Here is a 15,159-nt window from a genome sequence, read left to right on the forward strand (position 1 = left end):
TCGCCTCTCTCTTTTTTTTTTTTTACTAAATTTCAACATCAAAACATGATTCCGTATTCCAGTAATAGTGGTATGAATACTCAATCAGGTAAAATAACTTTCCTGTCTCTGTGTAAGCTCTGTCTGAACATCAGAGATTATCATTATTATCATCATTAGCCTGCTTGGCCACAATATTCCTCTCAGAGTTTGATTGGCCAATTTTCTATTTCGATTTCCATGTCTTTGGGGAACTGTTTGCCAGGTTAGACATTCTCATGCTATAATATTGGCCTGCATAGACAGGGCTGAAAATTGAAGGAAGGTAATGGTTTTAATGTAGATCACCACTGAAGTTGGACTTTGCGAAATAAGCTGGTATCTGTTTTCTTTTTCTTTTTTTTCCCACAGATATTAGTCAGTGTTTAATATTTGTAAACACACTTTGTAAACCTCAGATGAAATTGTTTGCTTTTTATAAGAATCATTCGCATCTTAAAGGCTGACACAACATTTATTCATGCATTTCATTGTTTTAGAGAAGTTTAAGAGATCAACACACTGAGAAATCATATAATGCCTTTAAAACAACATACTGCATTTTTCTGTAGTAGCAGGTTCCAGTTTTGGCAGAGGTATCACTGGCTGAAAAAATGATAAATATTTGTAAATTATGTAGATACAAATTCATTAGACTCTGTGAAAAGAATACCTGTGGCTTTAAATAGTAAGGTATGAAACTAAAAAAGCAAACAGTGTATTCTTATTTTCAGGTGTGCTTTGTACACTTGTCAGAACCTTGTCAGATAGTGCATAAATATTCTAAATRAAGAAATGGTAGAAAAAAAAAAGTAGAAATATTTGTATTGATCATTTTTGACAATGCAAGTAAAACCAAGATACAACTACTGCCAATTCATAGTTGCAATTTAACTAGCTGATGTGAAAGTACCAAATACTGACTGTGTTTCTGGGGGTTGTTTGTTTGTTTGAAAAACATGGAAATTGGGCAGTAAAGAACAGTCACTTGAACATCAGGAACCCACATGGGAACCATAACCACGATGTTGGCAGCTTTTTTCCCCGTGTGGGTCTCCGCTGATGGCTACAGAAAGTCACAGCAAATTAGCCTCTGTTGAGCTCTGCAGTGTTCTGAACTGCTTTTATTCATCCAGCAAGTTCATTTAATAGTTATTGCTCTGCTGCACTGTAAACAACTCCACTGTCTCCTGTTCCTAGAATATTAATATCCATAACCATATTTCGAGGACCAGAGGAAGAGAGATGGGTTAAATCAATGATTAAAATYCATGCCTGAAAGGTAGATCAAACTTACAGTTAGGAAACAGACTTTTTTTAATATTGAAGGTGAATAACCTGCCTACCACTGTACAGAATTGCTTTTTAATCTAACTCTGTCCTCTGCTTCTTTGAATTATTTGCAAAAATGTAAGTACTCCATTTTCATATTACAAAGAAATATTAATAGATCCCCCCTAGAATATCAATTGTTATAGTATATAGGAACTTTAATAGGGATACTGAAATTAATTTGAAATACCTAGTTTAATAAGGGAGGCAGAAAAGGTCTTGTACTCCTAAGAGTGCTACTTGATACATATATTGAAGTATATGTGGATGCACATATGCATGCRTGTATATTTTAATTAATCCATCAGAGTTGTTCTTATACTCCCATCAGCCTATAACCTCAAGAGACATATTTTTKGGGGGTACATTTAATAGTTAAAATGTTCTTATAGCCTTTGTTATAATAACATTTGTTATAGTGTATTATAAAATACATTCTGTTTATTTTTTTGTACAATGCTTCCAAAATATTGGCCATTGTTGCTGAAGTCATAAATCTTACGAGAAGTTTTGGCTAACTTTTTTTTTATGTGAAGAGGCTTTCATAAGACCATCTCTGTGAAATAAATATATGTGAATTGCAAAATATGGATGACAATTACTAATAATTTATACTGAAAATATTCTAAACMCAGTTTCTACCATAAACCATACAAAACTGAAATTCAGAAACTGAAATGTAAAAGTACCATTACCTTCTTCTTTAGGTGTGTTTGATTTAGAGGTAGCTTGTTTTGAGGTATTTTGCTTGTTTTTTGCTTCTCTGGTGAGAGTATTGAGTATACGAGTCACAGTTTTTTATTATCAACGAAAGCTTACAAAAATCTCTTTTTAAATCAGTCCAAAACACTTCATATGACATTGGTGTAATAATATGTCCATGTATATATAATTAAAACACATGTACTTTTTTATTTGTATCTTTACATCTTTTATTTCCAAATTGAAAGAACCTTCTTTTTAATGGTTGTGTTTGGCTCTCTTCTGGCTCCGCAGTTCAGGCTGGAGATRCAGTGTGTTTGGCAAATACTCCAAGCTAATGCCTCTTGCTTTTTATAAATTAATTACAGTTCTTGGACATGAAGAAAGAGGGCACTAGATGGCAAATTTGCTGCATGTCTATCAGCGATCACCTCCTCCATCCCCAAAGGCATTGATCACATCACTTCCAAATTTCAAAAACAAGCAATTCCATAAACTGAACCCTATACTAGCATATTTCATTTTGTTTCAGAAGGATTATGGAAAATTAACAATGTTACCTCACTGCAGTTTTTCTTGTGTTAGCAAGTAGCAGGTGTGAACATTTTCTTTACTATTTCAGCTCTGGGAAACAGAAACCAGAAAGCCTTATCCTTCCTAATAAACAGAATTTCACCATTCATAARGCAGGGATACTTAAATATGAAACACTTTGCTTTTGCACGACTGCCAAAGGTGATAAAGTTTGACTTCAGTGTAGATTAAGCCTCAGACTTCAGATGATTTTTCAAAATTTCACATTACTGAAGTTTGTAATATGTGGCAAGTGCTCTGTTGAAGTCTGGCTAATCCCAGATAGGAAAAAAAGCAGCAGCCCAGGGGAGATCAGCTCATCTTTGCCCAAACTCTGTGCTTCAGGAGACCTCTAATTTAGTAACATTTGGATAACAAACCTGGAAGCTGGCATAAAGTTCCTGTTGGCACATTTTAAACATCTTTAGTCTTATAAAAAGAAGCTTGTCCCACTAAGCTGTAGGTTTGTTGAAGCTGTTCAACAGTAGCTGTGCCCTGCAGCTCTACTAGTGATAAATGAGCCATTTCAAATAAGTACAATTGCAGCCAACTGTGCAGAAGGAATCATTAAAAAAAATTTAAATAGACATTTTTGAAGCTTAAAAATGCATAAACAAAGTATGTTAAACCAAAATATATGCTGCTCCTTTTAATGGAAAAGATTGCTACTGGCTAAGTCTGCCAGCTTCAATAGGTGTGCCAAAAAGCCTAGGAATCTGGCAGGGTCCGTAGATAGCAGTTCCATCTTTCATCTATATTTCTTCTCTGTATTTATCTTACTTTATAAAATGCAGGGAATGTCTTTTCCTTCCGACTTGGCACTATCTTGAAACCACAGAAATACACAGAGCAGCTTCTTGCAATTGTTTAGCTCCCTGCACCAAGTCTGATCCTTCTGACTATGTGAAATGTTTCCTTCTAATTTAACAATAATAAGAAAGAAGAATATTAAATTTATTTTATCTTTCTGTAATAAGACCTTAGCTAAATTGTCAATTATTAAAATTCATTTTCTTAATTGAAAGTTACTGGGCTTAATGCACAAGGGCAGAATGCCAGGTGATTATTTTGGCATTCAGCTGATCAAAAATAGTTTCCTTGTATATACAGAGCTATTCACAGAAGCTGAACGTAAGAAATAATAATAATGGTATTTTGGACTGTGTGAATAAGTCTATTTTGACATTCAGTGAAAATATGATCCACTTACCCTTAAAAATAGCTATTCTTATATACACATATATGAATTTGCATACATACATACAGATACATATGTGTAAACGGAGGCTAAATTATCACTCAGGAGTCTCTTAATGTACCAAAATAAGCATTCATTATTGCCATCTATGAAAACTTCTTTTTTTCCTTCTTCCTGCAGAATCAATCAGGCTTATTTAAAATTGGCTTTAAGCCTTAGTCATTGTAATCTTTTCAGTGTTGCCTTTTCAAACACCACACTGCAGTATCTTTTAGTACTGTGGCATATCTTACTGCTGTTTCTTTCACGGTACAGATGCTAAGAAAAAGCTTCTTTGCAGAGTGTAGATTGTAGGATGAGTTCTAGTCTTAATGTTGCTTTTCAGAGTTCTGTATTTTGACATAAAAGATCTCAGATGGTAAATAATTAGTGAAAAATGGGGAATCAAAGTGTAAGGATTTTCAGACGTGGGATCTAACCACTGAGTATTTCACAAACAATGAAAACAGAGAACCACAGAGTGCTTGAGATGGAAGGGACTTCTGGAAATCATCCAACATCCCTGCTCAAGCAGGGTTGCCTAGAGCACGTTGTACAGGATTGCATCCATGCAGATTTTGAATATCTCTAGGGAGGAGACTCTACAGCTTCTCTGGGCAGCCTGTTTCAGTGCTCCATCACAGTGGAACAGTTTTTCTTAGAATCAAGACGCTTTTCCTCATATTCAGATGGGACTTCCTATTATTCAGTTTGTGTTTGTTGCCTCTTGTTCTGTTGCTGGGCACCACTGAAATACCCTGGCCCATCCTCCTGATACCAACCTTCAGATATTTGCACACCCTGATGCTCCCCTCCCAGTCTTCTCCAGGCTACACAGGCCCAGCTCTCTGAGTCTTTCCCCATGAGAGATGCTCAAGTTCCCTAATCATCTTTGTAGCTCAATGCTGGACTCTCTCCAGTAGCTCCATGTCCCTCTAGTACTGGGGAGCCCAGAACTGGACACAGCATTCCAGGTGTGGCCTCCCCAGTGCTGTGAGGCAGGATCACCTCCCTTGACCTGCTGGCAATGCTCTTCATGTACCCCAGGATACCTTTGGCCTTCTTGGCCACCAGGGCACTATTGCTGGCTCATGGTCAACTTCTTGTCCACCTGGATGCCCACAGAGGCATCCTGGCTTACAAGGCCAGAAAAACCAGAGGTTTAAAATTTCCTAACTTGTTATTTGAAATAGATGCTATCATATGGGTCTCCCATAAAGACATTCTGCTTTGGTCCCCAGAATTTAGTATGTAAGGCTTACTAGAAAAAGGACTCCCTTGTTTTTGATTATTATGGTCGGATATAGACAGAGATAAAGACTATTATCATTAGACCTAAAACTATATTGACTTTAGAGACCAAAATCAGTACTTGGAATTGCATGCAGAACACATCTTGAAGTTAATTCAAACATTGGCATTGCAGTAGATATTGCATACCTTTAAAACTGCAAATATGGTCAGATTTTATACTTATTTCTGCCGTAAGGTGCAGCTTGAGATACACATTGCAAAATTTGCCACTGATCTGCAAACTGTGGCTTCTGGTTGCTGCAATTCAATGTTGGCTGTCTAGGTATAGAGCATTTCAAGAAAACTGGATAAACCAGAGAACCAAATGCACTATGTTTTCACCCTGTGAGTATTAATGGTCAGCTTAGGGCTCCTTTTGTTTCTCTGACTTGCTTCATTTTCAAATGCCCCATCTTAGCTGCCAAATGATCTTTCTATGACTGCTGGAGATAGAAAGACAGATGGAGAGAGAATTACGGTATTTCCAGTAAGGGTAATTTTAAAATTTGGAAAATCAAGACTACTAGCAATGCTTTCTCCGATTTTCTGTACTAATATCTCAGAAACATTTGGGAAGGGAGAACAATGTTAAAGTGTTACTCACATGAAATGAAAAAGAAAAAAAAAAGTGTGAAAAAGCAGATAAGCAAGGAGAAGAAACAGGAAACAATAGTAAGAAAGATTGCTCATGAGGGCAGCAATATAAGGACAGGATGGACCGCAACATGTTATTAACTCAAACTAAATTATGAAAAGTAAAGGAGCATTCATGGTGTCAGTCTACCATTTTGAATGTCTGTGTAGTAAGTAAGCAGGCTCCTGTTTTAATCTTAATAAAATGAATTTYCAGCGAATTGAGAAAAGCTTTTCTTCAATGTCATTCTTTTAATATTACAAGGAAATTCTTTATTTTCTCTAGCCCTTCAACAGCCTTTTATATGTTAATCTTCTCTTCAAAATTACAATGAAATAAAAATAAAATAGAGAAAGTGGTTTGAATAAAAATATGCTGTAAGACCTTTGGCTTCATCACTTCTGGATTATCAGATCTGCCTGTTGCTTTTTGTGGGATGAATTTCATATCCCATAAGACTCGCTGTACATTGGAATGTTCATGATGATTGAATTCTTTCTAAATGTTGCACCAAACTTCTTACAGCTGAGTATAGGGTCAAAATATCTGCCTTTAAGGACCCATCTCAGTTACATTTAATCATACTTTTTAAATAAAGATTAGAAAACATTTTTAGTGTTAGCTTCATTTAGGTGCATTAGTTTTGCATGATGTATATATATATTTAGTTAGATTCACATCTGAAATTGTTGAAAATATTTGAAGCCCTRTGAGTTAAAGCTTGAGAGAGGAAACCTTAAAAATAACGTATTTTAAAGCATCAAGAAAGTTTTGGATTTTTTAAAAATATTTTACATTTTACCAAGTAGTAGTTTGTTCACTTTCTCCTTTTCACTGATATTCCAGAATTCTCTGCTCATTTGCTATGGCCTTGCAAGAAGTGTTGTATCCTTCTCTGAATAATTATAAAATCAGAAGACAATTAATACAGATGAGGTGTAGAAAGAGCTGCAGGTTGATTTCCCCCAATTGGTACATATATACAAATAGCAAAAACATATGTACATTTAAATATATATATTTAGATTTTATATATTGTCTTTTAATTCATTTTAGACATTTGGAGTATGKGTTTTCTAGCAATGGAAAGAATTTAACCTTACTGAAGAGTTTGAGAACTGTCATACTATTTATTATTTTGTTGCTGTGTCCCTGAAAGGACTTCTATTCAGGAGCGTCATCCCCATTGTAGAGGGCACAGTTAGATGAGTTGGAGAAGGATGGTCCTTGTCTCAAACACCTTTCAGTTTAGCTATAATAAAGGTGGATACTAGATGGAAGCAGCAGACAAGAATGGTTAGATAACAGAGAGGAAAAAGAAAAAAATGAAGCTGTATGCAGAAGAACTTTAAATTGCAAACCTACCATGACATGAAATCAATTGAAATCCACTGAGATTGTATCTTCTAAGCAAACAGTAAACATCTCATGGTAGGGTGCAAATAAATCGGCCTATTTTGCTGTATCTATCAAGCCACATTCTTCTTTCTCCCTTGTTTTGTGGCAATCCCTTGTTTTGTGGGGATTCAGCTCACCTAACTGCAGCCATGTGAAGTTCAGCTCTCTTATCACATGTGGTCATACAGGAAGAAATAAACACCTGCAGAGGCCAAGTCACCTAAGTCCTGGAACAGAGGAGATGACCTGTGTGTGCTCTGGAAATGCACCACAAGCTGCAGACAAGTTTGCTGTCGTCCTGGGGAATGGGGAAGGAGCTGGGTGAATTTTTCACAGGATTTCTCCGAGGCCATCAGGAGACTGTCCGTGTGCACCTCTGACCTTTGGGGTGAYGGGACTGGGCAGCACCAGGGGCTGCTCTTAATCCCAGAGAGAAGAGCGGGAGAGGAGAGGGAATCTGCATAGGGGGTCCCCATCATCTGGGACTGCTCAGGGCTGCGCTTTCTACCTCTGCTAACCCAGAGTATTCCCTGATACAGGGGAATTTACATCTGAAATCTACTCTCTTTGTGCCACCTGAGAAAAACAAAATCAACCAAAAACCCTGCAGAACTTGGAGCTGTGGCTTCTTAGGAAGCCCTGTGGTACATCTTTTCTTTTCACTCAGCTAAAAGAGAAAACCAGGAAATCAGCATGACTTTTACTTTAGAAACAGTGACTTAGCTTAACTTTCATTATGCTTTGATTCTGCAGTATGTTTTACTATTTATAATTTAACTGTATAAGAAATATTTTCATAGGGGTATGTGTAACATAACACTCAAACTAGGTGCTTTAATATTTTCCAGTGTGCAATATGGTGTTGAAAGTTAGCAAAATGCTGGCTGGATCTAGACTGATACTTTCTTGGATAAGCTTCTACCATATGCTTTTATTTAAAGTATTTTTTTCTTTTAGGTTAGTTTTATGAAAAGCATGTGAAAAATGTCTTCTTTGGAAAAGAAGTTTTAAGCAATTAGAAGATCAGAGTGTTAGAAAGTCAGCATCCTTTAGGAAATGTTGCACATAAAAGAAGTCAGATATTAAATCCAAATTAGAAAAAAAATCCACTAACTGGAAATGCTATGTCAATCGACAAGATGTCATCACCAGTGCTAACAGACAGAAGCAGCAGTTTCGCTGAAGCAAATGTCTGTAGTTCTAGGAATTTTAGGCTATATATGAATTCTGACTAGGTTCCCAGTCTGTGTTTGGGTATGAATCTTGTTGAAGGAGTTTGTATTCCCTTCTAATTAAAAAAAAAAAAAAAAAAAAAAAAAAAAGGAAGACAAAAAAAAAAAAGAAAAAGGCATTACATATTCTTTTTTAGAGTTAGTCAGTATTCATTATTTGGTTTCATGTTCACAGGACTCCAGGGTATTGAGTAGGCTGATCTTTATCTGTTCTGCATGAGTAAAGAAAGCTCTGTCCAGCAGTATTGCTCTACACTTCCCACTGTTTTGGAAAACAAGTTGTAGCTGCATCACATGACTAATCTCTTATTTTAAGAGGAATACATACAAAACTGTATTCTGTCTGAAAATACCGTTTCCTTTTTCTCTTGCTTCCCACTACTGAATCTGGAAGCTGCAATAACTGTGGCTAAAGGAAAGAGACTGCCTAAAAATATAGTACGCAATGCACAASGCACAAGCACCTTCTGAGCTTTTGTCAGATTCAGGCTTTATTGGTGTAAATCTTCAAATATGTGCATTTTCTATGCTTTGAAATTCCCTCGTGCGATTTCTTTGCAGAAGTGAAAAATCCTCGTAAGATACCTTCATAGAAAAGAGGGTTACTGGCCTCCTCTGAAAATATCCATTTTATTTGTATTTTATTTTACTATGGATCCATTCCCAGATTTTGAAGGGAGACTTTTACAAGTGCTTATCTTGATGCCTTTGCTGTTCTATTTGACGAAATAGTTTTTCAGTTAGTTAATTTGTATTTGTAGAGATTTTACTTTAAGGAAGTTCTACTTTCAGATGGTGGAAGATGGCATCATTCATGATACCCTGACGTGCAAGTAAATGCCATGGCTTACACCCTTACCTCTTAATGCTGCCCTGGAGGACAAAAAACTTTCCATTTTTGTTATCCCTTTGCTTGTCAGAGAGCATTAAGTCCCAGCAATGAGAATTTGCTAAGCAGTAGTTTCTGCCAACAGTCTGGGGAGCTCCAGACCGGTGAGCCTCCCTTTGGTCCCTGGGGAAATTATGGAGTTAGTTTCCTTGGAACACGTTTCTGAGCTCAAGGAAGASAAACAGATGACTGGGAACAGTCAGCATAGTTTTATCAAAGGTAAAKCAGGCCATCATTGCCTTCTATCATAAAGTGACTAGCGGGGTGGATGAGAGCAGAGCAGGGGGTGWCATTGACTTTGGCGAGTCAGCTTTGTGTGAGATTTTAAAAACAGTTATATGTCTGTCCAACTTCAGATATTTTACAGTCTAGAAGAGTGGACAGCCAAATCTGTAAAACCATGGTGTAAAATGTTTTAAAATCCATCTCACAGGGTAGTGGTTAGTGGGTCATAATCTACCTGGTGGCCAGTAACAAGTTGGGTATGGCAGGTCTCTTTGCTGGGATCTGTGTCCCACTTTCTGTGTTTACCAGTGTCCTGGAGAAGGCAACATAGTTTTTATCCATATGCTTGCAAAAACATCAAATTGAGAGGTGAGGTGGTGAGGGCTTGGGAGAGGACTCAATACCGTTGTGGGCAGGACTGCCATGCAGAGCTATCCAGACAGGCCTGGAATGGGTCTGGATGGGARTCACTGGCACAAGTTTCCAAGTCACCCCTTACAGTGGCACGAAGTGGAGACAKGGTGGAGCTTTTGGTGGACAGCAAGCTGAACGTGAGCCAGCAGTGTCTCCTGACAGCAAAGACGACCAGCAGGATACTGCTAATATAGCAGGAACATTGCCAGTAGAATGAGAGAAGTGATTTCTGCCCTCTACYCATGACTCATTAGACTGAACCTAGAGCAGTGCATGCAGTTTCAGGCCCCCCAAAATACAGGAAAGACACGAATGAAGTAAAACAAGTTCAGTGCAGGGCCAGTAAGATGGTTGGTGGTGGGAGCACTTGCCCTTTGTGAGGAAAAGCTGAAGAAACAGCCTTTGTTCAGTCTGGAGAAGCAACAGCTTCCAGGGGACCTGAGAGCRGCCTTTAAAAATCTACAAGGAGGTCAAGAAGATGCAGCCAGGCTTTTCATAGCAATGCCTAGCAGGAGGCTGAGAGACCACAGGCACAAGTCAGAAGAAAAGAGATGAAATATGAGGAAAATCTCCTCCAGGAGAATAATCTAGCACTGGAACAGGTTGCCTCAAAATTACGCACTCTCCATCCCTAGAGGTTTTCAGGCTCAGATGGATAAAGCCCTGAGTAATCTGGTCGGATCTCCCAGCTGACACTGCCTTGACAAGGGYTGGACGCCTCCTAGGATCTCTTCCAGTCTGCATATTCTGTAAATTCTGCATATTCTATGTTTGCACAGCCCTAGCACACTCACACTGCTCTGTGCTATTTTGAAGCTATTTTAACAATAGCAAAATCTCTTTAATTGTTTTGAATATTTAGATGATTTGGTTTTGCTTTACATTTGCTTGTGGAACCCATAAATGCTACAYAGGCTCTTTACGTTCTCTAAACAGCTTGTATGTGTGCTTAGTTGCTGGTATGACATGCTAACTGTGCAAAAAAAGTTGGACTCTCGCCTTAGAATATAGATACYTGCCAACTGAAAATGAAGTCTACATAGTGCTGCAAATGCTTTCTCTGTCTATGGAAAGTGCCTTTTATATGCCAGAAAGAAGCATTTATACCACATGCTTTTTACTGCTTCTCACATCTGTTAACATTTACATGTGTCAGAAAATAATACCTGAACAGTAAAGGGAAGGGATAAATGAAGTTCAAGGGCATTGCATCAACAGAAAGGACATGTTATATTGCATTGATGTATCAGAATCAAGAAAAGAAAAGATTTTTTGGATTTGTCAAATACATGTACTATGTGTATATGACCCATGCATATGATCTATGAATGCATTTCCATAGTTGAATTGGAAACCCAAATTGCCAGTGAATTGAACTGAACCCACAAAAGGATCAAGGAGCTGCAGGCAGGAATTGAAGGAATTGTAACTTTGTTGATACATAAGAAGAGGATAAAATTTTATTTCATTTAAGACAAAGATAGTAACAGCTTTTATATCAAAATCTTCAAAGTTGGATTCCTAAATATGAAAATATCTACTTGCATTGAAACACTCCGCATTTTTGCTATTCCTGCCTTCAGTTGCCTTCTTGTTAGCACATGAAGTCAGTTGACTGATGAATGTTGCTCCATCCCCAGGGGCAGCTACTGTGTTAGACTTTATTTTCAAGAATATTTTTTTCAAGTCATGTTGTGAAAATCCCAAAACACAATGTAATGGATATTGGACAATGTGGCAGTTACGACTAGCAAGTGACTTCCTTACTTAAAACAAAATCAGTTAGAGAGACTGATCTTTGTCCCACTAAACCCAAAAGGGAAACTTCCCAGTTTTTACTATGTTCATTAAAATTGTTGTTTGCATTGGTGGCATTCATATTACCATAAGCATAAAGTCTTCTGAGCCTAGAAACAAATAGTGGCTAACGAAGGAATAAATAACCTTGAACTGAGGCTTACATACCATATGTAGACATAACAGAGGCAGATTTATTTTTGCTTTTTACTATATTTTTACTAAATAACATATCTCCAAAGCATTAACTTCATGATGAACTTCTGCTCTTATAAATAAATAGTAATTCTCATGTTGAAATTATTAAGTTTGGGCTTCCACAGTCACCAAACTGAAGAAGCCTTGCAGTAGGCCTGTGAAGATGCAGTGAGTAATAACACAAGGCAGATGATAGTTTCCTTGCTCCAAAATGTGAAACTTATGGCTTTACCATAGCAGATGCATGTTTTTGGTTTCGAGTCAGGGAAATGAAGGTCTATGTCAGTTTTCTTCTATAAGTTCTATAAGAACATTCTGAGGTACCCAAAGAAACACTTTATAGTTTAGACCAATAAGAAATCAACTGCAGAAATTATGAGGGAAGAAGGATGTTCATCCAGCAATATTTCTTTCAAAAAAGTGAATTGTCTGCTAAGACCTGCATTCTGGCTCCTGTGCTGTGTAAAGCAGCTTTATTGCTGCATGGAGATGAACAGCTTGGTCTCGTCCCCATCTGAAATCAGATGTGAAACTTCCACTGACTTCACTGCCTGCWTAACTTAGCCTGCATTTTGTATATCAATAAAATATGAAAATATAAGGCTTTCACATATCATTTGCCATCATCTTTAAAATAGAGGTTTTAACTCAGGTGTATCCTTTCACAGTATTCACACTTCAAGAATTCTTAACAATTAAACAATTGATTACATTAATGGAAATTATAGGAAGAAGAGTGGCTAGAAGAACTTACCATCAATGCTTAATTTACAAGAAGGGTCTTTTTGACATAATTCAGGCATATTACAGGCAATCTTATAGGTTATATATAGGGGTCAAAGAGTGAAAGGTGACTGGCAAGATGCTTATTTTGTACATTTGGCTAACACAAATACTTCCTCAAGTATAAAATGCTTTGATCTCTATAAGCAAATGCCATATGTGTGCAGCTGTGGCCCATGCCTCATGATTGCTGGAAGGTTAGAAAAAGGTAGCATATGAATTTGATGTCTGCATTCAATTTATGCTTTTATATTTAGCAGTTCATAATTTTATGTAATATTTTAGCTGTATGAAAAATATGCACCRGAGTTGAGTGATAACAGATTTCTTTGTGGTTTGACTCAACATTGTTTGGGTGAACGCAGAATCCTAAGTATTGCAGACTGAAAATCTAGGTTTTAATTAGAGCTGTCTGAGCTTCAAAATACCTGAACTCACATTAAGTTTGGCAGATTTTCAGAAACCTAAGGATTTCACAGAGTTGATTTAAGCTAAATAAGTCTTTGGTTTTCCAGCATATATTGCCTCTGCAGTTGCATCACTGATTGCAACACACTAAGAAAATAAGAGCCAAAAAGTGATTATTAATGTTTTTCTGATATGTAAAAATGTTTTCTCCTCAAGCCCTCTCTTATGTCATACTGGTGCTGAGCAGTGCCTTACTCCAAGGGAGTTTCCACTGAAAGAGCTGAATGGCTTCCAGARTAAAGGATCTGCTCCACATGACTGAAGAGTTGAATCAGCTCCAGAAGTTTGGGGCTTTTGTTGAACTTTTGTTTTTCACTCTTACGTGCAAACATTTGAGAATGTTATGCTCGGACTGTTATCCCTCAAATAGTTTCACGTGAGTGGTTTGCTGTGACAATAAAGAAACTTACTGCAGTCAATGGGACACGAGGGCCCTTTCACATGGATCCAGTTTCAAGATCAAGGCCAAAACACCGTGCAGAGTTTTGTTTGCTGGAAATCTTCAGCATGTACAAATACACTACTATGCCTTGAGGAGCAATCCTCATTTYAATTAAGGCATGTGCATTTTCTACTCTCAAGGAAAGAGCTAAGTCAGAACTGAGAGGCAGAGGTAATGAGATAATCAGTACATGAAGTGTAAGGAACAAATATTATAAACCTTAAAGCATTTTATTTCTATATCTTAGCTAGCAAATAACTTTGGTTACCGCAATTTTTAACACTTTATTTCTCTGTATGTATCTGAGTAGATTGGTACAATTGTTGTGTATGTGATTTGAACATTAGTTGCAGAAAAAACATACGGATTTGTTTTCCTGATGCTGTTTCTCTTTTGTGTTTTCCCTAGCTCCTCCTGGCTATGGTAGGCTCCACGGATGAAACTCTCCAGGAGGCGGCAGCTGGCTGCATAGCCAACATTCGCCGGCTGGCTCTGGCAACAGAAAAAGCAAAATACGGCTGATGCTTCCACAGCTCTTATCCACCGACTTCTTTTACAATGCAGCTACACTAAAATGCATGACTGCTTGATCTAGTATCTGTCTTTCACAGTAGAGTTCATAAAATGTTTATAGGAGAGTAATTTACTAATAAAAATAAGTCTGTGAAAACAAAAGGAGGTTTTGTTTGTTTTTACCCTGATGGTGTCTATAAGATAGGTCAAAGTAGTTTTCTGTAATTAATAAGCTTGTATCTCAGATTCAGCTTAGATATATGTGTTTTGCCATAGCTGTAAGGTTACAATAAATACATTTCCCACTGCAGCACGTGTGTGGTTGTGCAGTAATTTATGAATGTCTTGAACAATTCCCTTCCTGCTAAACTTGTCTAATCATCCTGTCACTATGTTTTTTTTGCCTGTTTGATCACTTGCAATTCACAGGAGAGGACAAGCTATAGATACATCAATCTCACATCTGGTGTTACATAAGGACTGCAAACAGCTGTAGCTGTAGACATCATTCCACATTTTCTCTTACTACCAGCATCAAACAAAATAGCGCCTAATTTCACAAGAAGCTGATAAAATGTGTATCTCAATTAACATATACATTTAAATTAAATTGAAATTTATCAGCTGTAAATAAAATGTATCACTTCATGTTTACACATTATAGATTATTTCTCTGAGATTTTCCATTTGTAAACTGCCAGCAGCATGTTTTGAGGTAGTTACTTTACTCCTATATACAAAATTATATTTAGAGTTATTAAATCCCTTTCAATAACCATATAGTCAATTACTGGTATTCAACAACCACCATGTAATCAATTATTCAGATAACAGAGCCACAGAACTACATCCCAAATATCTGTTAAACTGTTATCGGTTCTTTGATAAAGTATGTGCCATGCTCAACAAATAATAGTGACCAAGACATTTCCCTAAAAATGGTAATGGCTTAATTACAAGTGACAAAACTGAAAAAAAGAAAGTCAAACAAATCAAAACGTTAATCCTATT

At 37.1% G+C, this 15,159-nt stretch overlaps 1 protein-coding gene across 1 annotated transcript in view; it reads left to right on the forward strand.

Moving 5' to 3' along the window:
* ARMC4 (armadillo repeat containing 4) overlaps positions 1-14,364 on the forward strand; it is a 75,775-nt gene extending 61,411 nt beyond the window's left edge. The window contains exon 19 of the mRNA XM_026048804.1: positions 14,044-14,364. Coding sequence (XP_025904589.1) covers positions 14,044-14,157 — 114 coding nt within the window. The 3' untranslated portion in view covers positions 14,158-14,364. The remainder of the gene's footprint in view (positions 1-14,043) is intronic.
* Positions 14,365-15,159: the final 795 nt, after the last annotated feature.

Source organism: Nothoprocta perdicaria, unplaced genomic scaffold (assembly GCF_003342845.1).
Source record: "Nothoprocta perdicaria isolate Ctin4 unplaced genomic scaffold, notPer1 scaffold_57, whole genome shotgun sequence".
Lineage (NCBI taxonomy): Eukaryota > Metazoa > Chordata > Aves > Tinamiformes > Tinamidae > Nothoprocta > Nothoprocta perdicaria.